Genomic DNA, 26,425 nt, shown 5'->3' on the forward strand with positions numbered 1-26,425 from the left:
TAGAAACTAATAAATTGGCGACCAATCCAAGATGGTGGATCTAGTGATTAACAAAATCGCGCCCAATAAAATGGCGGGATTAGAGACTAATAAATTGGCACCTAACAAAATGGCAGATTTAGCAACTAAATGGCGGCCGATTCAAGATGGCGGATGCGACTAATAAAATGGCGACCGATCCAAGAGGGCGTCCCACAAGATGGCGGAATTAGAAACTAATAAAATGGCGACCAATCCAAGATGGCGAATTTGGTGACTAATAAAGTGGTGCTCGATCCAAAATGGCGCCCAACAAAATGGCGAACCACACCGCTCATTGGCTGTGACGCCACAGGGGGGCGGCCTCTAAACGCCACGCCTACCGTATTCCGTTGATCAAGGGAAGGGGCATGGGGAGCGTGCTCGCCTCTGATTGGCTGTGACGTCACGTGCTCGTCTCTGATTGGTGTGACGTCACTTCCTGGTCCAGAACATACATAGGTCTTCTACTCCGACAGTGATTCTTTTTGGGGATAATATTCAGATAGGTAGCGGTCTTTCGTGAATGAATTTTCCTTTGGAGAATTTTCCTCGGGCGAAACCAAATTTTTCTTGATTTTATTGTGGGGGAGAGCTTCGTTAGCTTCTTCTGTGAATGAATATTCCTTGGGCGAATTTCCGGAAGAATTTTTTAGGGTCGAATTATTACAGGGGACGAATACACCAGCGCGTGCCGGTTTTTTTGGGGAGCAATATTCAGAAAACGGGATCAATGTTCCTTGAGAGAATATTTTGAGCGGAAATTTTCCAAAATTGAATTTCAAAGTAGGAAGAATTCTCGGAAAGCAAATTTTCATAAATGAATTTTCAGGATCTGGGAGAAGAGAGTGATTTCGTGAATAAATTTTCATGAGAGGATTTTCCTTACGAAAGAAGATTCCGTGAGCAAATTTCCGCAAGGGCGATAATCAGTTTTAGGATGTTTCGGGGAGGATTTTCCAGTGATGAAATATCCAGAAGCGGAAATTCCGAAAGTACTCTAAGACTTTTTTTAAAAAGATTTCTTGTGCGAAGGAATATTTCGGGAAAGAATTTTCCTGGGCCGAATTTTTCAGATTCGTACATTGCGGCAAAGGTAAAATTTCCACCATACAGTTTCCTTCCGAGAGCAAGATTTCGCGAATGAATGTTCAGAAACGGGTACCTTTTATAGGCTAATATTTCCCAAATTTTCGGATATTTTGCAATAGAATTTTCCAGACGTGAATTTTACAGGGCCGTATGTTCTGGTAAGACCTGCACTCATAAATTTGGTTTATTGGGGGGTATTCCGTCCACACCCTCCGGTGCTACCCCCTCTCCCAAAATGTATAATTATTTTCTATGGAGTGCGGTTAAATTTCCTTTTCTGAGAAATATTTCACACAGAGAGTTTTAAGGGGTGAAAGTTTTAGAGGTGTTGGTAGCACCCCCAGTAAAAGGAAAATTCAATTACCATTTCCCTACAATCATCATTACCACAAATTTTCCAGGAGTAAAGCATTCTAGAATTGAAGAGACCAATTTTGTCCCAGGGCGAATATTCAGAGAGCGAGATTTTGCAAAAACATTCCGGTGGAATCGAAGTTTTCTTAAGACCGAGATTGTAGAGGGGCAGGAACGTCCCTGTAGCGTACACGGACAAGTACACCACCAGTGACAAATTTTGTTCGAGATCGAGTTTTCGCTAGGAAATTTTCAGGAGCGAGCATTCTAGCGGCGGCAAATTTTTCTTCGAGAAGGACGAATTTTTACAATTGAATTTTCAGAAGCGAGTTTCTTTTGGGCGAGTTTTCGGAGGACAGAGTTTCCGGGGCTAAATTTTCGGGAAGGGGCAGGAGGTACATGTTTTCCGATTGCAAAAATTCCAAAAGTAAGCTTTGGTTAGAGAATTTTCAGGGTCAAGCGCAAGAATACCTTTTGGTCGAATTTTCGGAGTCGGGACATTCCGGAAGAGAATTTTTCATGGGTGCATATTTCGGCGAATGCAAAATTTTCTTTCAGTCCAAGTTTTAGGGGTGTATATCTCCAGGATCTACAGGAGACATTCCGTAGGGCAGAATTATATACTTACTATGACGGAGAGTTCTCCTCGAGCTCAAGTATTTTGTATCGAATGTTCATAGGGAAAAGCCCTCGGGCCCGTAGACAAAAGTTTAAGGGGCGAGATTACGGTCCTCCTTCGACTTTCTTTGACCGGAGAACATTTCACTTAGCCTTCCACGCGCATTTTCACATCATTATTTTCCGCATGGCGACATTTGCACCAATCGCTTGCATTTCATCAACCCCATTGCTTAACACTAATTCAACAGCGCATTCTACTGGCCAGAGAGCAAACGAAAAAATACGTTGACGCCGTAGAAACCTACAAAAGTCTGAATGCCATCTATGCGCAAGGTGGAGGGTTAAACGAGGGTTGTTTTAAAATCCAGGAAGCAGCAAAATGCTTCTTTAAATATGTCATAAATTCAACAGGCATGTATACAAATTTCAAACGTAAAAAAATCCTTGTGCCGGTTAAAGTTTGATGCAAGAAGGGTGTTTCATTACGGACATCCCGATAAATAATTTAATGATAAACTACCTAACGCTGCCTTTAATAAAGACGAAGAAAAAGATTTTTAAAAAATGTTGTATAGGTAGTAGAATTTGTAATTAATAGTCACTATATCTATATGTATAAACTAAGGGTTGTGATAATAATTGCGAAGATTAAATCTATTAAAAGTAAGTAGTATTGTGAGCAGCCAAGTTAGCGGATAAGTTCGGCTACTTCTTATTTTCAGACGGACAAGATTTACACTAATTTAAAAATACTTTATACATAATTTATTAGTAGAGGTATGGACATATCAGTTTATTTTTAATTTATAAAGGTACAAATAAATCTGTGTATAAAAGAATCTTTGTGTATTGAAATTCGCTGCGGAAACACTTAACACAACATTCTATGTTCATTTGCCGCTTCGCTTTTGCACCGCTCTGCCGCAGCCGTTATTTCAATGTTAGCTGGCATGCATTATGTGTTCACCCCCAGACACCCTGTACATATGTACGAATCTTGGCATGTTTTTTTTCCGAGCAAAATCTTAGTGCCTACATAGAATGCTAGTGTAAATGTTTCCTGCACTGCCTGTTTACACATTTTTGATTTTGCACTGTTATGCTAGATCCACATTAGAACATTATGTGCGTGTCAAGACAAAATCTCGGATTCCGGGAGGATCGCTAGGACGTTCATTTTCCCGTTCGTGCGCCGGACTTATTACGTCATCCGCGGACCAAAGCATGGAAGCGCGCAGGCAGAGTCTTCGGGTGAGTACTCAAAGTGTGCCGTCTACCGTGATCTGGACGAAATTACCTCGTGCAATTGCAGGGATCGATCAGCCGCGCCTTTGGATTGGTTCGAAGCAAGACGGAACGCGACCAGGAGAAGCTATCGCCAACGTCGAGCTCCGGAAGTTCATCGGTGATTAGCCAGATCAGCCCGCCGCCGATACCGTGCCGATCCTCACACTCAGGTGGCGAATCCCCCGATTACGCCGTACCCTTCCACTACCCCCACGCGAACTCGTACCAGTCGAAATTGCACAACATTCACGAATTCAAGGCGCAACCCACCGTTTACATATCACCAAGCTCGAAAGACAAGAAGGCGAACTTTCTCGGCGGAAGCCTGCATCGCAACAAGCACAGGCGGGTGCGAAGTATAAGCGATATTGATACCGCGCACGTCGAACCCTTATGATTTTAATGTTACTGTAATAATTGTATTGTGATGAAATCCTTTATTTTCAAACGAGGCACAGATATTTTAGTATAACCACGTGTAACCGAAACCTATTTTATTACGCTGCTGGCGAACACTTTCAGTTTATAATCAATGTTAGGCTAAGAACTTATGGGGTGACCTTATTGTGATTTATTGTGCTATAAAATAAATTATTAACTACCTTCGTTAATTACTCAAACATAATTGTGTAAAGAATAATGCACTTTTGTTTCAAGAAGTGTACCAATTCACGTCATCGCCCCATTTGGTGAACCAAACCAGCCCAGTCGCTTAACCGCCCGTACTAACAGAAGACGAACTCAATAACAAACCCGTATGTGGTAGATCCAGATCGAAGAATGCGTTGCAATGCCATGTGGTTTACAAGAGATGTTAATTTTTCTTAGTGTTGGAGTCTACTTACAAATTAATTAAAAAACATTCTTAAAACTACTTGAAAGGTGTCTAACGTATTACCTGCACGTAATTCAGGGTGCATGACCATTACCATATATGTGGAGTATATTGTGGTTCTACTCATAAAAATTGTAAACAATGTTATCGATTCGTATGGAATCAACATTTTTGTGTTGCCCAAATTGAAGACTTGCGACACATAGTAGGTTAGTCCTTATATGGGGTACGTGTAGGTGGATGTAAATCTAAAAAGGTGCGGAAAGTCAGAAGAGCTTTAGGTGCAAAATAGGAGGATCATAGACATAAATGTGATTTTCTAAATAGCATCGTGGGGGAGGGGGGGGGCAATCTTAGAAACGTGGGGAGATCAAACACCTTATCGCGCTTTCCTGATACACACTTTTCCTAGAAAAAAAACGTTTTCCCTTTTGAAGGATTTTAGCCTAATATGGACCGTAAAAAGCGGTGGAAACCGAGAACCCTAAAGCCTATTTACTAACAATGCTACGTGCAAGATAACGAATGCAGGTGTTTGGAATTCGGGCGATGGCTGTGGAAATAACGAGCGACGACGCTATGGAACTTTGGAGGTGGTTTTACCTTTTATGTACGAAAAACGGGATACAAACGATGCTGTTTGCGGATCGATTGTAAAAGTGTATGTCACCATTGCACTATACTTTTTTAGCGGAACGTTTATATACTCAATTTTCCGTAGTCTCTCCGTTTGTTCCTTCGTGACCTCGTCACCTAGAGGGCTTTCGCTAATTGGTAGCGTTTATAGTATAGTTTATAGTTGTATATAGTTTTTAATTAATGGAATTTTTCTGTTTGTGTCAGAACCCAGTTGTGCCCTAAAAGAAATTTAAAAATAAACCCAAAATAATGGTGTAGCTAAGTGTCTGTTGAGTCGTATTTTGACCGCATACCATACGCACAGCAATATGTTGTGTAAATTTACGTAGTTTATCGCTATAAAAGTTAATTCATTTTTAAACAAATGTTCGCAGGTGTTGCGCTTTAGAAAAGAATGGTGCGTATTTTAACAAAATAATAGGTCCCTCTCTAAATCCTTCTAAGCTACTTTGATCAAGGGTTCCAGTATCTTAAAAGCGCTTTCCAGAACATTAGAAAGTTTCATTAAAATATTAAAAGCTTTCAAAAGTCCCCATTGCTTGCTTTGTAGAGTTCTAGAGAAAATTTGTGGCACTTGGCCAGAACTGCTTCCTTTCCACAGCTAAAGGAGCTTACTAAACGTTTAGCAGCACCTTCTATTCCTTTGTAATCCAGAAGCTTTGGAAAGGGCATATACGATGCTGGGAAGCACTTGTAAACTATGGATAGTCCCCGTCTTTTTGAAAATTGCATATAATAATAATAATAATAATAATCATATTTATTCCAAAAAAAAAATTTTTTTTTAGAACCTCATGGCATAGATTCAGCAAAACGCTGCTCTTCCATCTACACCATGACAAAACAGAGAATATTTGTACAGAGCAAAACAGCGAAAGAAAATAAAATTATTTTAGTGTAGTATAGAGCGTTCTTACGCTTTTGCAAAACCGGAAGCACAATCAAAAAACTGTTCTCTATGGGAAAGGACTTGAAAGTTCTGGAATAATCCTAAAACCTTCTGTAAAAGACCTGGAAAGCTGTAGAAATAGTCTAGACAGTACCATAGAGTAAATATACAGGGTGACAATTTGAAAACTTACCACCCCTCATATCTTAGTAAATAAACGAGATATTTAAAAAAATCAAAATCCGTTTCGGTAATTCGGAGGGGGAATCACAATAACATAGTTGGCGACGCACCCCCCTCCAACCCCCTGCGCCCCAGCCACCCCAACTTTTAAATCTTAAATAGTGACCCCCCATGTGTGATACGTCGTTGGAAAGCTCTGAAAAAATGCTTTCCAACCATACCAAATAGCATTACATTTAGTTTAGTAATTATCGTGCAAATCAAAAAATAAACTAATATGATACATTTGAAATCTGTCGTATTTAAAACGCAACCGGCGAACATAGACGAACTAAGACGGAGAATAATTCAAGAATGTCGAAATATTGCAAAACCAACATTTGAAAAGGTTCGACAAGAGTTTGAGAATAGATTATAACTGGCGATCAAAAATGAGTTGCTATCGAGTCGGCTTTGGAAGTTCAAGTTAAATACGATTTTCCATGTTTATTTTTTGATTTGCACGATAATTACTAACCTAAATGTAATGCTATTTGGTATGGTTGGAAAGCATTTTTTCAGAGCTTTCCAACGACGTATCACACATGGGGGGTCACTATTTAAGATTTAAAAGTTGGGGTGGCTGGGGCGCAGGGGGTGCGTCGCCAACTATGTCATTGTGATTCCCCCTCCGAATTACCGAAACGGATTTTGATTTTTTTAAATATCTCGTTTATTTACTAAGATATGAGGGGTGGTAAGTTTTCAAATTGTCACCCTGTATATTATTTACTCTATGACAGTACGTACTAGAAAGGCACATATTAGAGAGCATGTAGTGTACTTAATCCCCAGGGGGTCGATTTTTGACCGTACGTTTCCTTAAAACGTATACGTATTCGTAAAGAAACGTATATTTGCAATTTTTGACCATACGTTTATATTGCGTATACGTTCAATTGTGTTCGTTTTTCTGCGAGCGGGTAAATGGCGTTCGCAAACGCTCGCAACTGACGTTTTGTGGGTTATGTATTGGTTAGTGTTGAAGTTTTGACTCTTGAGAGCTGTCTACTTACAATAATGGATGAAGCTGTGAATGTGTTTGTAATAGACAATTTAGAGAATGCCGAACGCAATTATCGCCCGAATAGGAACCGTAATCCTTGCAACCCCATAGTAGTGTTAAATGAAGCACATTTTATCAAAATGTATCAGCTACTTCTTTCCATGAGTCTTGCATTTTCTTGCACGTCAAAGTCGTAGTTTGTTTCCCTGCTATTATATCGGGGTGGTTTTTAGCAAACTCTACTAGCCACACTTTTTTTGGTTTTGCGTGGTATTGCACCCTCGCTTTGGCGTGTCCATCGTGTTTTCAGTATTCATGCTAATCAGTGCCTAAAACATTATTATTCTATAATTTGAAATGACTGAGCAATATCTTCACCTCCCCACCTAAGCTCAAACCCAAACGTCAATGAACGCCAAATAGTCCGTTTTAGTTCTAATCAATCAATAAAGGCGACGTTGTCATATGCACTGTACGTTTCGGTTCCAGGCAGTTACGAACAGTAGTCAAAAATTGCATTTGGAAAACGTATACGTTTTTAAATCTTCGCATCTAAGCGTATACGAATAGATGCGACTGGTTTCAAAAATCGACCCCCAGGTTCTACGCTAACTTCACACTACAAGAACACGGAAATAAAGTCAACCCGGCAACGTTTAAAAATGGCCTCCAAAACTAAACAAAATCCCGCTTAAATTTGAAAAGTGGCACGTGATCAAACATCTAAAGCAGGGCCTTAGATCAAAGGGCAGGGCCCCCTTACCTTAGTTGTAGACAAATGCTTTGACCTGAACACAGTAAAACACTCAAATTGTGAAAAGTTTGTTTAATAATGATTGCAATTATTATTGATTGTAAAAGCTCGGAAATTTAAGTTAAAATAAATTACATTGCAAAAATAAACTGAAAATGGTAGTTAAAATAAATTAAAATAGTTAGATAAACAAAACGACCAAGGAATGTCAAAGGACCCGTTTGACACATTCTACTTGGGTCGCATAACGCATTCAACCAGTTTATTTAGTTTCTTTATTTTGTAAATATTTAGTGTGTACATAAATTTGTTTAATTATATTTCTTGTAGTATAACAAGGTGTAGTTTATTAAAATAGTGGTGACCTGTTATCTCCGGCTGTAGAGCTACTCAGCATAACTCCCGGTGATCCTGAACCATAGGCAACCAACCATACAGTTTTGTATGGGTGAACAGGAGGAGGTTTAGGAAAGGGAGATTTTTGAGGTCCTTAAGTTACCAAGAGGCTAAGGGTAGCCTGTAATCACTAGGACCGTTACAGTGATCTTGGTTATTTTCCATAAAACGGTGTTAGGGAGTTGTGTTTACTTTGTCTACATAAAACTTTATCTCCTAATGTAAAAGTATATGGCTTTGTTTTCGTTTTGTTTGCTTGTTTATTTTGTATTTCCCTCTTTGTATATTCAATTGATGAATTGTAGTTTGCTTTGATTTTCCGGTTTGTATTATAGATGGTAAAAATGTATTGACTTCTCTGTTAAAAATGAGCTCGTACGTTGATTTCTGATTAAAATACGAAAGTCAAAGCGATAATAATCAACTTAATTAATGACAGGCAAATCCTCATTTGTTGTAGGTAGTTATTTTGGTTGCATAAAGTTAGGCGCCCTTTATAGAAGATCATCATGTAAAAGTAGAAATTCGGATGTCTACTTCTACATGAATATCACTGCATATACCTCATACACAAAGAATATTCAAAATAAACTGAGAATTTTCCGAAGTTAATTCTCAGAATATCCCAAGTGCATCATGATGCTGCTGAGAGGTTCCACCCTGTATATACCGCGAGTACCCTGTAGGTATGTGTTAATTCCACATTTAGAAGCGGTACAAGATGTGGTAATCCTGTTTTTTCAAGCCAGACGAAAAGGAGGGAAAAGAGTTAAGCACATGGGAAGACGAAGATGGCAAAAAAAGAAGCCCCGTTATAGTTGAGGACAAGGCGAATTATTTGTTGCCAAAAGATCATCTTGTTTTCGTCCTTCGTGGTAGCAGGTCAAATTTTTGCTTAGTATAAACGTTTACTTCTGTTAAATTTTGTGGTTTTGTCTACAGGTATTTATCATATTTTTATATTGCTTTTGTTTTATAGACCCCACTGTTAATGTTTCTTTTTTCCAGTCTCACATTGAACTTTTTTGTTTATTTACGCGAATGTATTTGTAACCGTAAAATTGCTTAATTGAGTCATAACGTACCTGAATCTCATGCTTTTCTTTTAATGAACTTAATGTAACCCTGTGCAATTTCATGCAACTTCTCTTTAATTCCTATGTTTGGAGTTTTCACATTAGTTTTATTTTGTGTGTGCTTTTTGCTCATATTTTATTATGCTTTTATGTTTTGCCTAACTTCTTTCCCATAATGGGCACATCATGTTTGATGTAATTTTATTAATTTATTGATGTTGATTACTTGGTCTTGTCCCTGAAGTTCATATAAGTTTGGTTCATTTTATTGTAATATGTGGAAATTACCGATTCGTTTAATGTATGTACTGACTTGTTGTATGTTACTAACAATTTTCTCCGTGAATGAAGCAGTCATGGGAGGTGGAAAAAGAAACTGTAGTCTATAATTATGTGTTAGGGCACCTAATTCCGTGCACTGTCTTCGACATCCAACTGTAGGTTCGAAACCCCGAAACCAGGGGCGGACTACCCATCTTGCAGGAGCGAGATTACGCTAATCAAAGCTCTTCAGTTTAGAATCTATGTGCGATAAATGAGTGGCGATTCAATAATTTCCACATATCTTGTTTTTAGTCAAATTTGCCTACAAGGCCATGTAATTTTCTATCTTGCTTTCAACAAAAGGACTTTATTGCACCAAAGATGAGTGTATTTCACCCTTCCTCAGAATCTTGGTACCTGTTCCTACCTGACCCATTGTCCCCAAAAACTTGGTTTTAACCTTGAGTGTAACCATCCTTGTGTATATGCATTTATTATCTTTGTTAATTACTGCTTAAATTTTTAGAAAATATTTTGTTAATTAACTTTTGTACTGTTTTAACCAAACTGCAAGGTTTTTCTTCGCCGTACTCTTTTTATCCTTGGCAGTGACTTTTGCGAGAGTACGACACCCTTTCTGGCTTTGCTTACATTAACGTACATCAACTAAATTTCCGGGTTTTCGCAATCATAATAATTAAGATCATTATTAAACAAACTTTTCACCATTTCAGTGTTTTATTTAACGTTCCTTCCCTACTGTGTTCAGGTCAAAGCATTTGTCTACAACTAACGTAAGGGGGCCCTGCCTTAGATGTTTTATCACGTGCCACTTTTCAAATTTAAGCGGGATCTTGTTTAGTTTTAGAGGGAATAGTCATTCGGGTGGCCATTTTTAAACGTTGCCGGGTTTATTTTATTTCCGTGTTCTTGTAGTGTGAAGTTAGCATAGAACCTGGGGGTTCAATGCATATGTTCTTAGAATTTTCAGAATGGTGAATATCTTTTAAGTTTATTTTCAGAATATCCGAGACATTCCCATTCGTATACTTATTTATTGTCCCTCTTGTTCTAGGCCCTCAACAGGCTTACGCCCAATTACAGAGTACGACCCATATATCCCTAGTATATCTTAGAAGGCACGTAAGATATTCCAGGTACCTATATTTGTACATTTTTGAATACCAGAAATATTCAATGTTATAAGAGCACAAATCAGCAGACCAATTTCCACTTCTGATAAAGTTAGTAACGAAAATGTGCAGAGATGTTTTTGGGTGTCACAAAATGCAGTTCCAGTGGGAATGTTGAAGAAAGAAACTGAATTTTGTTTTTTTCTTACATCATTCTCTTAGACCACGTTAGCTTTCAGTTCGTCAAAATAGACTTCATGATTATTATTATTTTGGTAATAAACTTATATTAATTACAATTTATCTTTTAAATTAACCTTTTCTGGTTTGGACAAATGAAATTCAAAATTTAAATTGATACAACTTTTACTACTCTAAAAGAAACAACACTATTAAACAATGTAAAAAATGACGAAGTTAATATTACTTATATAAACATAGAAAAATAGAAATGGAAAAATTCAAACTTTTTATTATTTATTTATGACGACGATTCTCAGCAGCACTGTAGTATTTATCAACCTCAGAATCGGAACTAGAGCTGCTGGCGTCGAGATTATGACGCCTGTTGCTAGAGTGCGTACCTTCTCGCTGATTTTTATTAATACGTCTGTTCTTGAAGTGCTGTACATGTTCAGGCTCGGAGTGGTAGTCTCGACCCGTCGGTTTTGGTCCAGACCTATACTGTTGGTTAGGCACTTCGTTATTCTTCAGAAAACGTGACGGTTGGTTTTGATTTCGTGGCTTATTCTGTTGATACTGTTGGTGATTGTGACCTCGCGCGTTGTAATGCTGTGGATTCTGATGTCTTTGGAACGGTACATTATTTGGTGGCGGTCGATTAGGATACGAATGGAAATTTTCACCTCGTTGATCATACGAAAGAAGTGGCGGAGGCTGATGATCTTGATAATAAGCAGGAGGAGATGGATTATGATAAGGTGGGGGGTTATCGCGTGGGAACCTATTAAAATTACGGTTTTGCGGATAATGAGATCCACTCGGGCCATCGTATCTCGCCGGTTGATGAGTAGGGGGATAACCTGATCCATTATCGGTTTGACTAATTCGAATATCAAAATTTCCAGCACTATGCTGCTTAATGTGGAAGTATTGTCTCGGATTTGGTTCTGGTGAATGAAAATCTCTGCCCATGTTGTTGCTGAATTGTTGGGCGGGTATTGGAGCGTGTTGCTCGTAGACTCGATGTGTTGACGAACTTCGATTTTGGTTTCTATTGGGTCCTTTGTTGTATTTATTAAAGGTTTTACCTGGTACTTTGGTATTTTTCTCTTCTTTTGGTTCCTTAACTTTGTCCTTGTTTTTCGGTGCTACCACATTCATATCCAATGTTTTGTAGATAAATTCGCGAACTTCACTTTGGTTTTCATCCTTACGAGCACGTTTTTGCATTAAAAATAATTGCTTGATTTTCTGCCCGTTATGCTTTAGATTGTATAAAGTTTCCACACTTCTTATAATATCATCCGCCGTAATCGACCTCATATTAGACACGTTCTGATTTAGTGCGTGACACAAGACATTCTTCTCCTCCGTATACTCGGCCAGCATTTTTTGAAATTGCCTTATCATTTGATAGTCGGCAGAGTCACCCAAAGATCTTTCCCTACAATTACATTGCATAGCACAAAAACTTGGGTAGTCGAATACTCACCGATCAATTAAATATTCCAGATAAGCTTGGTAGGCATCATTATATGGCGTAATGGCATTTGCCTTAAGAAAACAAGCGAATTTTGCAGTTATTTTTATGATTGTTTCCCTTTCTTCGTCGTACTCATTAATACGGGCGGAAATTTTTTTAATTAAATTTTTCGCCTGTATCAAAGCTAGTTCTTTGTCCATGATAACAGTTTTAATCGATTTATCTTCAATACGATCTTCGTACATTTCCGTCTCGTAGTAAATATGCATGTGCACCTGAAATCTGCAAGTACACTTCTTACAAACTCCAATAGAATTCATAGCGGCACAGCTTGAAAGTTCAGGCGCACCAATAATTTCCTTTGGCACGTTCGTCAAATAACATGGACAGTGGCACTTTTGGTGGTAATGCCACTTCTGCTTATCGCCAATCTAAAATCATGAACATCAGTGGAATCTAGAATTCTTTCCAAAAATCTATGAGAAATTAATTTTTCAAAAGTGACCAAATAATTAACTCTTTGGGAGTCGACTGAGTGCAGACGTGCGTATTAGTGAGCGCTGTTTATGTAAAGTCTTGTAAATTTGACACGGGGGGCGGGTCATAATTCAAACTTATATATTCGAAGGGCAACCGATAGTTGTCTTTATCAAGACACAAATAAAGCGCGTGGAACTAACTAAATTGTGTAGGAATCTCCAACCAACAGGACAACACGGGGCGTAAAGATAAAAGATAAGTGCATGAATTGATACTCGTTACTTAGAATTAAGGCCAAAATTAAATTGAAATTGAAATAAAGGGGAAACGATAGAATAGAGGGGTAATTAACGAGGGGAATTGCGAAAGGTAGCGCAAATATACCTACCCATCTCGAGGGGGCGGAACAAATTGGACTCCGCATGGACTGAGGGAAGGGGGGACACATTCGGCAAATACAAAACGGTGCTGACAACATGGAGGAGAGGACACTGAACCACAGATCGACCACATATAGTAAGGACCAAATCAAAGACAATAAGCACGAATCGGAGGTATACATGGTGTGATGAAACCCAAAATGGGGTTGTGTAGAATGAAGTCGTTAAATTAACCAACAAAAACAAGGGCAAGGTTTTGTGTTTTTGTTGGTTAATTCAACGAAAATAAGCATCACAAACACAGCAGGAGTATGGACCTGACCACAAAATGGTAAGGAAGAAAGTAAGGGGAGGGAGAAGAGAAGAAGAAAAAAAGGACAGGGAGCAACGCGGGAGAACTGAATGGTGGGATGTGAGACTTCTGACAGGGGAGAAGAAAAGGGAGGAGTATAGAAAGGAGCAAGATGCAACGAGCTAAGGGAAGGCAAAGAGGAGAAAAACAGAGCCTCTGATGAGATCAAGGAATTCGAGTTTACAGAGAACATCGCCACGCTGAGCCCAATGGAGAGGAATGCGCAAATGTATAAGCACATTTAAAACAAGTATAAATTGTGCACAACTCTTGTGCAGATAAAGCGCATTTTTTTACCGAAATAGCAAACGTCTCAATCGCCCTTTGTGAGTACCCTCGTCCGACAATCCGTTCTTGAGGTACAAGGGAATATACCCGATCACGATAAGAGGTCGAGAAGGAGGGCTATGGTTGGTAGAAAGTAATTCCTTTCGTTGAGACCTTTCATTATAGTACCATGAAGGATAAAACTAGTTGCACTCCCCTCCCCTCTCCACCCCGTACTTTGATAAGAAGACAGAAAGAAGAGCAGTAGTTGGTAGAAAACGGTTCCGTTCGTTGAGACCTTTAATTAGTTGAGACCTTTAATTAGGGTAGAATACAATGAGAGATAAAATTAATTTTTACCCCCCCCCCCCTCACTGATCTCGAACAAGAGTCGCAAGGGAAGGTTATCGTTTGTACAAACCAATTTATTTCGATGAGACCTTTCATTACAATACCATGAAGGGTAGAACATGTGTTTACCCCCCCATTTCCTAAAGTTTAACTTAGCACCTATAAAGGCATGCGTATGCAAAATCTGCGACCAATTGGTTGTCGTATGTAAAAACTATGCACGTTTTACTTTCAAAAACAGCATCTCAAGAAATAATTCGTGGGGGGGGGGCCCTTTTAGAGAGCGAAATTTGATGGCCATCTGGCACACCTTCAGGGTATAGGCTGCAAAAAATTCCAGGACTCTAGGACCATTCCCCTAGAAGTAGTTCGAAACGGTAGAAGTGGGTCCGGACGGACAAAACGCAAACAATAGCACATTTTTTTTTAATTCTTAAAAAATGCGCTAAAAACAGAAGGAGGAAACAAAAAATATGTACTAATGACGGCATGGGAAAAACTCCTGAAGGAGGAACAAGAAGCACAGCTCCAGCTCATGGAGGAGAACGATTACTGGCCACTCCCGCCACCCTCCACAATGGAAGAAATGATGGAGATAAGTAGAAGACCTATGTATCTTCTGGATCAGGAAGTGACGTCACACCAATCAGAGACGAGCTCGAGACGTCACAGCCAATCAGACACGACCACGCCCCTCTATGCCCCTCCCCTTGGCCAATGGAATACGACATCACAATGAGCGGTGAGGTCCGCCATTTTGGATCAAGCGCCATTTTATTAGTTACTATCCACCATCATTCAGAGTTATACAGGGAATCCGGAACTTCATACAAGAGAAGGAAATACCGGACCGCTTGAAAATGCTGCTACACAACACGATCATAGCTCCGACAGTCTTATACAGAGTGAACACCTTACAAAAAGCAACAGACAAAACATTGTGGAGGGCGGAACGGAAGAATGAAAAACGGCAACCTCACAATAAAGGGAATTACCAGAAGAGAAGACGATCACCAGGAGACTGAAGATGAGGCAGCTGAGATACTGGGGACATATAAACAAAGATCATATATTGCAGGTGGTCGAAAATCTACGCGCCTCGGAATGAAAAGTAGGCCCTCCCTGCTTCACATGGAACACCACCAAACGGTGACGGCCTCAGGGATTCCCATAGAAACATGGGAAGAGTGGAGACAAAAACACAAAATGAAGAAAGAAAGCAGAAGAGTACTGGGGGTGGAGGAAGACTCAGACATAAGCACAAGCAGCCCAGAGGAGGAGGAAGAAGAGATTAGAAAGAGAGGCAACAATAAGAAAGGGAGAAACAAGAAGGATGGAGGCATCGGAAATTAATGGAACGCCCGAGGGAGAGGCCATCACCAGGAAGCAGTTGCCTCTAATGTCGATATTCCAGTGGCGAAGCTGCGGCCGTACCCTTTCAGGTTGGGTGATTAATCGGTATATAATCGATTATTCAAACCTGTAATGGCCCACCCCTAATCGTCAGCACGTGATTTTAGCGCATTTCCACAAAAATAAAAAAACGCGCTATTGTGACCACTTTGTCCGTTCGTCCGTCCGCTCGTTCGTTGAGACGCTACTAGTTCTTTATCTTAAGAGCTATTGTTCTACTTTTTTCGCTATTTGTTTCGTTATGGCAAAGAGTAACCTCTTTGGTTATGGTGTCGAGGCTTGCACCAAGGAAGTAATTTTTTCTGCGTTTATTGCTAAGTTATTGTAAAAAAACCAAAAAACCCTTTTTTACATGTTTCATAATTTTACACTTTTACCGTTTATTAACGATCCTAGAGATCGTTTATAATTTTGTATTGCTGTCTGTCGTCTGTCTGTTGGTCTGTCCATCCGTTCCTTTGTCTGTCTGTCCCTCTATCTGTCCGTGTGAACGATAATTTTGTTTAGAAATGTTCGATCGCTTTTAGATCTCCGTTGAATTGCATGAAATTCAATATGGGCATATAATACGCAGTGCCAAAAGTTGAGTCGAATCAATTAAAAATTCACAGTGCCCTTTTCGCATCTCGACCATTTATAAACCGAATTGGAAACTTTTTTATTTATAAAGTATTTGAATGAAATTTGATACATAGGCACTTGAGGCACTTTCTTTCGGTGATCCAAACGCGTTTGGATTGTCAAATCACGTTCTTTCGAAGTGTGATCTTATAATCATGATTGCTAAAATCGTGAACAAACTGAACATAAAAGTTTTTTGACACGAATTCCTAACCTATATATGCAAGGATATTTTTGCTCAAATGTTAAATTAGTCAATATTTGTAACTGAATTCTGAATAGGAGCATAATCGTGCAAGTACTTCCACTTGTATTTAAATTATTTTCATAATCCAAACAAAAAATACGTAATTCGAATGCAAATGTGCACTACGTAAACTTAACCATACTTTGATTTAAATTCGCGCGTTCTTTCGTAAAACGTGATCCTACGAATCACGATCTCGAAATCATGATTGCGAAGTAGCCGAAAGAAAGCGCCTTTGGAATAAAGGAAAATCAAACGTCAGTTTCAAAATTTGGTTTTGCGCATGCGCAGGGCCAACTTTTTTATTTATGGGAGCATTTAAATGAAATTTGATTCATAGGCGCTTGGAACAAAGGAAAATCTAACGTTAGTTTCAAAATTTAGATTTGCACATGCGCAGTTCGAACTTTCTTATTTAGAAAAGCATTGAAATGAAATTCTTCTTATAAACAGAAATTAAAGTAGCACGTTAAAAATGGATTGCACATGTGCAACGCTATCCTTCATATTTGTGGCCGGATTTTTACGATTTTAACAGAAGTTGCATCTTACAAATGGGAAATGAATACAAGTGGAAATGCGCTTTTTGTAAATCGTTTACGATTACTTTTGAACTTATTAGTAATTACATAGATTGCCTAATAATAAGTGTATATGTTATTCAATAATTAATATATTTTTGTGGTACATTACAACAAAATGAGCTTTTTATTTTACCAAATCGTAGTCTTAAGACATGAATGTCGAGACGAATGCAATAAGTGCATAATAATAAAAAAAATTAACTAAAAACAAATAATAAATCATCATCATTACAAACAGTGACAAATGTAGACAATTGACTGTTTAATCACAATGAATAAATAAAAAATTATTTAAAGAACTAGAAGTGTATTGAACTCAAGGTACAGATACTACCCAAACTAACATAAGTTTTGACAAATAAATCAAACTTTCAAATAATTTAATTAAGACCTATTCATCAAAACTATCCCACACCTAAACATACAGTGAGCTGCCTAATGATTTACTGCTAGGTGATTATTGATTAACCGATTTGCCTATTCGGATGATTTGATGAAGAGAGTTATTAGGTAACAAACGTATTAAAGAGAACAAACAGATATTTCATTAGCATTACTCCTTGTATGTGACAATTGATTATACAGTTAATCTTAATCCCTTGGCAATTTGATTAATCGATTATTTAATTAACAGATCATTTGATTAATTGATTTTTTGATTATTCGATTATTTGATTAAACGATTATTTGATTAATCAAGTGCTTGATTTAATCGATTATTTGATTAATCAGTATAAGTAATCAATTATTAAAAATAATCGATTATTATTATTTTTAATAATCGATTATTCAAACCTGTAATCGCCCATCCCTAACCAGGGACATATCCCCACGACAGTTGACTAAATTCCTGGAGAAGCGGCAAGTAATCAAGTAATCTTACCTTATACAAGGTGCTACACTTGGGACTTGTGCACACTGTAGTAGGTTCGGCCATCTCTATAACCCGTAAGTTGATCGTCGGTATATACAGTTTTGTTTTAAGTTCGGTTAGCGAGTTATTGCTTTGATGCAAGTTTTGTTTGTGTCTTTCCAAGCATTGAATGTTGTCCAGAATCAGTTGCGCGATATCGGCTAGAGGTTGTGACAACTGAACGATTAAACGGCGAGCCTCATTGACAGAAATTGTATTTTTAACTTCATGAGGTACCAAGGCAACGTTATTTGAATCTCCAGTGATATACGTAAGCATTCTGAAATTACAATAAATAATTTACACCAATAAAGGTAATACTGCAATTACCTCCAACATTCTTGAACGGATTTCTTCCAGCTCTGGGCAAAGTTATCCACATCAATTGAAGAGAAACGAACGCCATTATTGACGGCTGCTAAAAACCGAAAAGCTTCATTATCAGTGCAGAAGATATTTTCTTTGTGCAGAGGAATGTGCACTCCGTCGATGGCACCAAGCAGTTTTTTAAGTGCCGGCAATGTTTCTCCGGGCCGATAAAACGTGCTTCTCGTATTAGTGAATATAAAAATTAGATTCCTACTTGCGCTCTTTTCTAATCTCGACAGAAGCTGTTTGATACAAAATTCGAACATGACAGTCAACCGTGAATTGTTCGGTTTCAACAAAATGCAGATTGCGTTCAGCTGCTGCATTTCGCCTATGAACGAGAGAATATTTTCGAAATTGATATTATCCTGATTTATTCCACGAGTGTCTCCAATGCCGGGCGTGTCAATTAATCGTATCCTAAACTTGCCGCCTTGAATCGGGTAGACGTAAGATCTACAAGACTGGGTGGCGGAAACTCCAACTTCGATCAGCTCATTGTTGTCTTCTCCAACTTGAATGATGCGTTCTTCGTAATTCTCGTCGGCGATTGTGAATTTTGCTGGAATTAGTGTAACAAGATTGCCCTTTCTTGCTTGCTTTAGGGTGGGATAAGTGAGATAGTTAAAGAAGGCGTTTATAAAAGTGGATTTTCCCACTCCGGTTTCTCCCAACAGCAATACGTTAATGTCGCGTTTCTCAGTAGCCACTTTCAACGTTTGCAACTTTTTGGATAGATACTCAACATCGCTTTCACTCTCGCTGTCCACTTCGCTCTTTCTTCTGCGACTCATTCTAAATCTGTAACTAGATGTATGCGTTATATGCTAATATGTTATAGTTATAAATTACATTTCTTTTTATCATTAATTACACATCAGGTTATGGGCCCGGTATTGCGCGAATTTATTTTTGTTAGAACGTGTCGTGTGCGTAGGTTTACTGAAGTCCTATCATCTAGGCTATTTATCATGGAAGTTTCACAAGATAGATACATTTTAGGGACCATTCCAACTATGGGTTGATTGGAAATTTCAAGTCAAAATAGCGGATCGTATGATAAGGAGAAGGAGCCTTCAAAAAAACTTGAATTTACAGCTCAGATGTAACGAAGCACCCGTTTTCCTCCCCTAAGTTATGAGCATGTGAAGTCGACCAGCTTTGCTGAATACTCGGTATCGAGAAGCGCTTCGTTACGAAAGAATTCCGTATTTATTATTTGCTCGAGGAGTGAGTTGTCTGTGTTTACATTTTTGTGGAATTGTTAATTTTACCGCCGCTATGTTTTGTAATGAATTTATCATTCCGGGGCAACAGCTGTTGCGCCGGAAAATTCCAATTAACAGTAGGTATTAATTGGATTGATGAGTATTAAAGTATATAACCGCGCCTAATTGACGTTTTAATGAGTTGTAGAAAAAAATCGGCAGACGGCGTCCAGAGTTATATATCAAAATGAGCGCGCTTAAAAAACGAGAAGTACGGTGTCCATCTTATATTTTTCCGATAATTGCAGGCCAAGTAATAAATTAAAAACCGAATTAATTTGCATCGCTTTCGAGTGAATCGTGACGAGTTGGAATTTTCCAATTCCACCAAATTGGGCTTTCTTTATAAGGTAAACGCTCAATTTTGGAAGGATCTTTTGCAGTTTATAATTGCCGCATTTTTTCACCGTCAAGTGTTGTAAGTACCGAAATTTTGAATTTGCTTTTACCACCGTAACGTATCGAGATCTTTTGCTTTTGTATGTTTGCTTGTTTTAAATACCGTATTAATTTCCATCATTGCCGTAGGGCGTAGATGCTGGAAACAGACCTTCACCAATTTTTTGAGTAAATGCGACCTTAATCAAAGTGAAAATGATCCCAGTTTCTTCGCTGAGCTTCAAGACAACGTTGATGATGACGCTTCACATAGATAAAATAGCATTATGCGGGTCACTCTGTAATTGGGCGCATGCCTGTTGAGGGCCCAAAACAAGAGAGGGATAATAATAATAATAATAATAATGACCTAGGAGGGATGATCCAACAATGTATTGCCGTGCTGAATGATACTTTCCACGTACAAGTCAGTGATCCATGATCCATGTGTTGCTATGAGAGTGATAGTAAATAAATAAGAGATATTGACAACTGCCATGTTGCCTTTTGCCACGTCAGGTACATTTTTTCAACGATCATGACTTGATACAAAATTAAAGTATGGCAAAGGTATAATTATTTATCAATGTACTGATCTATTTTTTGAGTCAGAACAGGTGTGACTCAATACGCCATTATTCAACTTTATATAAACAATCCTTATCGCTTATCAATTTTCGACAGATAGTGGTTCATGGACACAAAGCTATCGAGGTGTGTTTTAAAGTTGTACTAAAAATCGGAATCAAACCAGGGCCGGACTGGCCCAGGCCGCTCGAGCGGCCGGGGCCCTCGTGGAACCGCGAAGCGGAGCCTCCGTCGCGGGGCCCCGCTAAAATAAATTAATTGATAAATTTGCCAATACGTCATTGGAATTACAGCGCCTTCTCCTTTAATTTAATGTTCAATACTGTTCAGCAAGTTGTATGAAACACAATTAAAAAAATGTGAAAATCCCTTGTCTTCTTGGGGGGGGGGGGTCCATGAGTTTGGGGGCCTTTTGGTCATGGAGCGCCCGGGGCCCTTACACACCCAGTCCGGCCCTGAATCAAACCCAAACTAAACTGTAATTACAGTGCAGTTTGCGGTGTACCACATTCCCTCAATTTAAATGTAGGTACAGTATAGGTAACGGGCGATCAAAAATGAGTTGCTGTCGAGTCGCCTTTGGAAGTTCAAGTTAAATACAATTTCCCATGTAAACAAAAGTTCCAAAGGTGACTCGACAGCAACTCATTTTTGATCGTACAGTACAATCATTGACTAATACCCCCATTAGTCAATGGTGCAATATAAATACGCATGAAATTAAAAAAGATGATTCCAAAATACATTCTTAGTCACCTAACTCAATACGTATACAGCCAATTTTCACAATGAGACTTCAGATAAGATATTGATTAAACTGCTAAATTTAAAGCTGAATCTGAGAACGAAAACAATGTTGGACAATAGCTATCAATAAATTCCTCAATTTTTAAGAGTGAGAAAAAGTTACGTTTCTAGCATGCCGAATTATTTGATGCTGTTCTTAAGGAATCGATATTTAACTTATAAAGAAAGCGTTTGTGAGGTAGTCAAAGATATGAGGAAAGATGTAGAAGCGTGCAACTTACTTAGTAAAGGAAATGTGCAATTTGTTTGTATAATGGCTAAAAATTTACACAAAGTGCGACCTCGCCACCGGAATACTGCACTACAAGGTAAATTCCTTTCAATTTAGATTAATTAATTGGATTAGAAATATATTTGCAAGTCTGAACAGGGTGGTTCAGATTCGTGGCGCACCATTGGGATCTCCGGAACGGTGAGAGGTACAGCGTAGGTTAAATGGATGCGAAGTTGCCAGTTTTTGTGAAAAACTAAAAACATCAAATTTTGTTTTTATTTTCCCTAGCTTAAACGGTGAGAAATGGACGGTTTCCGTTAGCACCTTATCCTTTCTATGGGCACTTTTTTTCGGAGAATCTTAATTTGTAATCAGAATCGCAGATATCCATGGTGTGATGAAACTCAAAATGGGGTTGTGTAGGTATATTGGAGTCGCTAAATCCCAAAAAGACAAGGAAGGTTTTGTGTCTTTTTACCGCGTTTCTACAAAAATAAAAAATAAATGCGCTATTGTGACCACTTTGTCCGTCCGTCCATCCGCTCGTTCGTTGAGATGCTACTAGTTCTTTATCTTAAGAGCTATTGTTCTACTTTTTTCGCTATTTGGTTCGTTATGGTGTCGAGGCTTGCACCAAGGAAGGAATTTTTTCTGCGCTTATTGCTAAAAAAGTTATTGTAAAAAAACCAACAAACCGTTTTTTACATGTTCCATAATTTTACACTTTTGCCGTTTATTAACGATCCTTATAATTTTGTATTGCTGTCTGTCGTCCCCCTGTTGGTCTGTCCCGCTATCTGTCCGTATGAACGATATGTCCGATCGCTTTGACATCTCCGTTAGTTATGAACTGAATTGCATGAAATTCAATATGAGCATGCTTTAGTCATATAATGCGCAATGCCAAAAGTTGAGTCGAATAGATTCAAAATTCACACTGCCCTTTTCGCATCTCGACCATTTATAAATCGAATTGCAAACTTTTTTATTTATAAAAGTATTTGAATGAAATTTGATATATAGGCACTTGGAATAAATGAAAATCTAACTCCAGTTTCAAAATTTGGTTTTGCGCATGCGCAGTGCCAACTTTTTTTATTTATGGAAGAATTTAAACGAAAATTGATACATAGGCACTTGGAATAAAGGAAAATCAAACGCCAGTTTCAAAATTTGGTTTTGCGCATGCGCTGTCAACTTTTTTATTTATGGAAGCATTTAAATGAAATTTGATACATAGGCGCTTGGAACAAAGGAAAATCTAACGTTAGTTTCAAAATTTAGATTTGCGCATGCGCAGTTCCAACTTTCTTATTTAGAAAAGCATTGAAATGAAATTCTTCTTATAAACTGAAATTGAAGTAGTAAGTACGTCAAAAATGGATTGAATCTTTCATTATTGTGGCCGGATTTTTACGATTTTAACAGAAGTTGCATCTTACAAATGGGAAAGGAATGTAAGTGGAAATGCGCTTTTTTTTAAATCGTTTACGATTACTTTTTAACTTGTTGGGATTTAACGACTCTTTGTGATCACAATTTACATAGAACGCTAGATGGCTACAGGCTATTATTACCTTCTTATTTCTTATGGGCGCCGTATTGGATTTTTACGGAATGAAAAAAAAAGAAAAATAAATACCTGTCTGTCACACTAGACTCTCATTCCGTAAAAATCGAATATGGCGCCCATAACAAGATAGTAGCCTGTAGCTTCTACATCTAGCGTGCTACGAAAATTCTGGTAACAGATTAAGATTTTCCGAAAAAAACTGCCCACAAAAGGTGCTAACGAGAATCGTCCATTTCCGACCGTTTAAGCTAGAGAAAATCAAAATGAAATTTGACAATTTCCGTTTTTCGGCGATATCTGGGTTATTTTAAAAGATTTTAATAAAATTTGTTTAGTAGCAAAAAAGAGCAGCTTTGCCCCCATTTGACCTGCCTAGGGCCAGCCACAGTGCACACAGCATTATTTATTTGGCGCCCGAAACGTGGGGCAAATCAGAGAAATAAAATATATAGGACAAATTTGCTAAATTAAATTCAGAACCGTACAGTAAAATTATTATGGTGCTCAAGAGATTTAGCTTGCTGGATTAAGGATGGCGGCCCCGGCGGCAAGTTTAGAATTGTACATTTTATGAATTTTAGGTCTACGCACTCAAACATACAAAATTTCTGTACTTCCCGAGTTATTTCCAGGTAAAAATCCTCAATGACTGGCCTATTAGCAGAACCTCTAAAAATCGAAATAATTTTCAAACGGTATATGTTTTGCTGGCAAACTTTTTACGGCACAAACGAAGCACTAACCAACCCACCTAGTCTCGACATTTGTGCCTTCAATGTTCTGCTAACTTCACAGACCCTGGGACGTCTGGTTGATGGTATAGTAGGGAATTGTTTTTAGTCCGAATGTTGGAAGGCAAATCCCGGCCTATGTAAAGGATATCCATTGGTAAATCGATTAAAAGTCCCAATGGTTTTATTAATTTGGTTCAAGGGAGTTATATGGTGGCCTTTACACGACATCAGCACATTCCTTCGATAAGGAAACTTATAATTATATTTACTTTTCATTATAGTAGTCAGTCATGCTCAGTCCGGATTCTCATTGTAACGTTGTAAAAAATTAAAAGTTGTTTTTAAAAATCGTTCTCCATAATCGAACAACATAATTAAGGTATTATTACGTCACCGTAATGTATAAAAAAAACTGGTAATGAAAGGGCCTTTTCATATCAAACAGACAATGACTATACAACAATATACCTTTGAACCTTAAAGAATGTTCCCAGTCTTCTTTCAAGGCTCCATTACAATTTATCTTATCGGAGAGACAGATGACTATATGCGTTAATTACATCAATATGAATTGCTTGCTTTTGTACCACATCATTTGCAGATGATCATTAAATAATGTTTGAGCTCGTTAGTACTCACTAATTATGTATAGAGGCGAGTATACGTACAGTGTGTCCAAGATAAGTTAATGAACAGCATGTAGAAGTCGGAAACCATAAGAAATACACAGTCAATTAAACTAGAAAATTGTAGCGTATATTAGGGCTGAGTAAAAAGGTGTTTTAAAAATTCGAAAATTCCGATCAGTTCCGAAGATATTCGAAAAAACCGAAATTAACGATATTCGTTTTTATTTTTTCTGATGTTTTCGAATATCTTCGAAATTGATCGGAATTTCCGAAAGTTTATCCTTTTGGTTTAGGTTTTCCCCATGGATCTGTTCATTCTTATATTGAACATACCTACTGTACATAGGTGCATCAAGGTTCAGTGCAAGAACATCTGGGAAATTTAATTTGAAGGCGATGGGGAAAAGGGATAGAATGATAGATTTGACTGGACTAGTTTAACAATACGGCACTGGAAAATGAATAGAAAAAGTACAACAATGCAATTTCACAACACTCCAATAATGTCAAATAAAAAACTGCAACAATGTAAAATTAAATTCTTATGTAAACTAAAAGAATGAGCCTAAAACTACTTTAATTTAAAATTCTGTTTACCCGAGGATTTCTTGAGACAACAAAGTATTCGATTGTGAGGGACGAGAAGGCGATAACGCGGGCGATACCCAGATCGGATATAAACAAACTTATAGGAGAGGAGGAAGACATTAAAAATTCTAAAGATAACAAATAATTTACTTATTGGTGGTGACGTATAGAGAGGGTAATATGTTAACCCCTTACCCTCTCCCACAAATGAAACCATTATTGTTGCAAGGCTTATGTAGTCCCAGTAATTGCCCGCGTATATAAACAATTTTCCTGTTGACCTTGCATTTTACAATAAACATGGGTATTTGCAGCATTAACGAAAGCTGCGCTTGCAACTTAATCAGTTGATTCTTTTTTTTCAAAGCAAAGGAAGCAGGCATTTAAACACTTACCCTTTTGTTGCTAGATACAAATTCGTCAAACAAACAATGCAATCAAATTATCGATTGAAGGTTATAAATAACATTAAGTGAAGATAACAACAAATATGACCTCCTATGCATGCACCAACGCCTATACACTGATTAAGTGATTACCGCTCACTCGAGACTCGAGATCGAGATGATTCAAATACGATTCGGAACAACTCGCACTCCGATTACGAGTTTTCACGAAGTAAATCTAAAGTACAATGGTAGCGTACCAACGTTGCCATGTTTCCATCACTCTCGCCAATAAGTCGGTCGTTGGCTTAGGGGAGCAACCCGACGTCAGATCGGAGGGAGGAAATCGAGGGCGGCCTAAGAAAAAGCCCTAAAGTTGTGGGTGCACGACGAATCTACATGGGGGGGAGATGGACATCACTGAGCCTCAGTCTAGATTCCCTCGGCTGGCGTATGGTACCATTGTGGACCAGTAGACCTTATAATGGTGAAAGAGGACCGGCCTTCTTATCGGGCCCTGAGACGGTAAGTCTCTAAAAGTGGGTCTCAATGTCCTCAAGCTCCAGTGGTTTTCTAGTAGCATTTAAAGACGTTATTTAGCCTTTCAAACCATTAAAAGAAAGTCCTTAAAATCCTTTAAATCTTGACGTTTTTGCCCCAATGGCATTCCCCGTTTCCTCTTTATGAATACCACCCACCTCCACCATCGACTTGTACTTAAGGTTTTGGCACGGATAAATTGCAACATCCAGACCTCCCACTTCCCTTTGTGAGTACCCCACCTAGAACGCCTTGATTAGAAGATCTGAGTGGAAGGGTATGGAAAATCATTCTTTTTGTCAAGATCCAAGCCTCTTCTTTCCGAATTCCAAAATGCTATCTTTTGCTATCATCCATTTGTTTCACTTATTGAGTATTTCTAGTTTGAAAATTATCAACGTTTCAATTCTCGTAAGAAGTAAGTCAAATTGATATGATATGAAATGCAATTTTTTCCTCGGAAGTGGCTAGCGATATCGTTCGATAAACAC

The 26,425-nt window shown here is 38.3% G+C and overlaps 2 protein-coding genes across 6 annotated transcripts in view; one reads left to right on the forward strand and one right to left on the reverse strand.

Moving 5' to 3' along the window:
- The window catches only part of LOC116180461 (kazrin), a 36,301-nt gene extending 32,326 nt beyond the window's left edge, over positions 1–3,975 (forward strand). For all 4 annotated transcript variants that reach the window (XM_031500450.1, XM_031500454.1, XM_031500452.1 and 1 more), the window contains exons 12-13: positions 3,192–3,336; positions 3,398–3,975. In XM_031500450.1, the coding sequence (XP_031356310.1) occupies positions 3,192–3,336; positions 3,398–3,769 (517 nt within the window). In that variant the 3' untranslated portion in view covers positions 3,770–3,975. The remainder of the gene's footprint in view (positions 1–3,191; positions 3,337–3,397) is intronic.
- Positions 3,976–10,934: 6,959 nt separating this feature from the next.
- LOC116180441 lies at positions 10,935–25,549 on the reverse strand. Of its 2 annotated transcripts, none has more exons than XM_031500420.1 (5): positions 25,404–25,549; positions 18,191–19,030; positions 17,831–18,140; positions 12,262–12,683; positions 10,935–12,213 (listed from the first exon to the last, which is right to left on the reverse strand). In XM_031500420.1, exons 2-5 carry the CDS (start codon positions 19,021–19,023, stop codon positions 11,064–11,066), a joined length of 2,715 nt encoding a protein of 904 aa, XP_031356280.1. In that variant the 5' UTR covers positions 19,024–19,030; positions 25,404–25,549; the 3' UTR covers positions 10,935–11,063. The 2 variants fall into 2 exon arrangements, with proteins under 2 accessions (XP_031356280.1, XP_031356279.1); XM_031500419.1 differs by having other exon boundaries at positions 18,191–19,036.
- Between the last annotated feature and the right edge of the window lie 876 nt (positions 25,550–26,425).

This window comes from Photinus pyralis, unplaced genomic scaffold, assembly GCF_008802855.1.
Source record: "Photinus pyralis isolate 1611_PpyrPB1 unplaced genomic scaffold, Ppyr1.3 Ppyr1.4_LG9, whole genome shotgun sequence".
Taxonomy (NCBI): Eukaryota; Metazoa; Arthropoda; class Insecta; order Coleoptera; family Lampyridae; genus Photinus; species Photinus pyralis.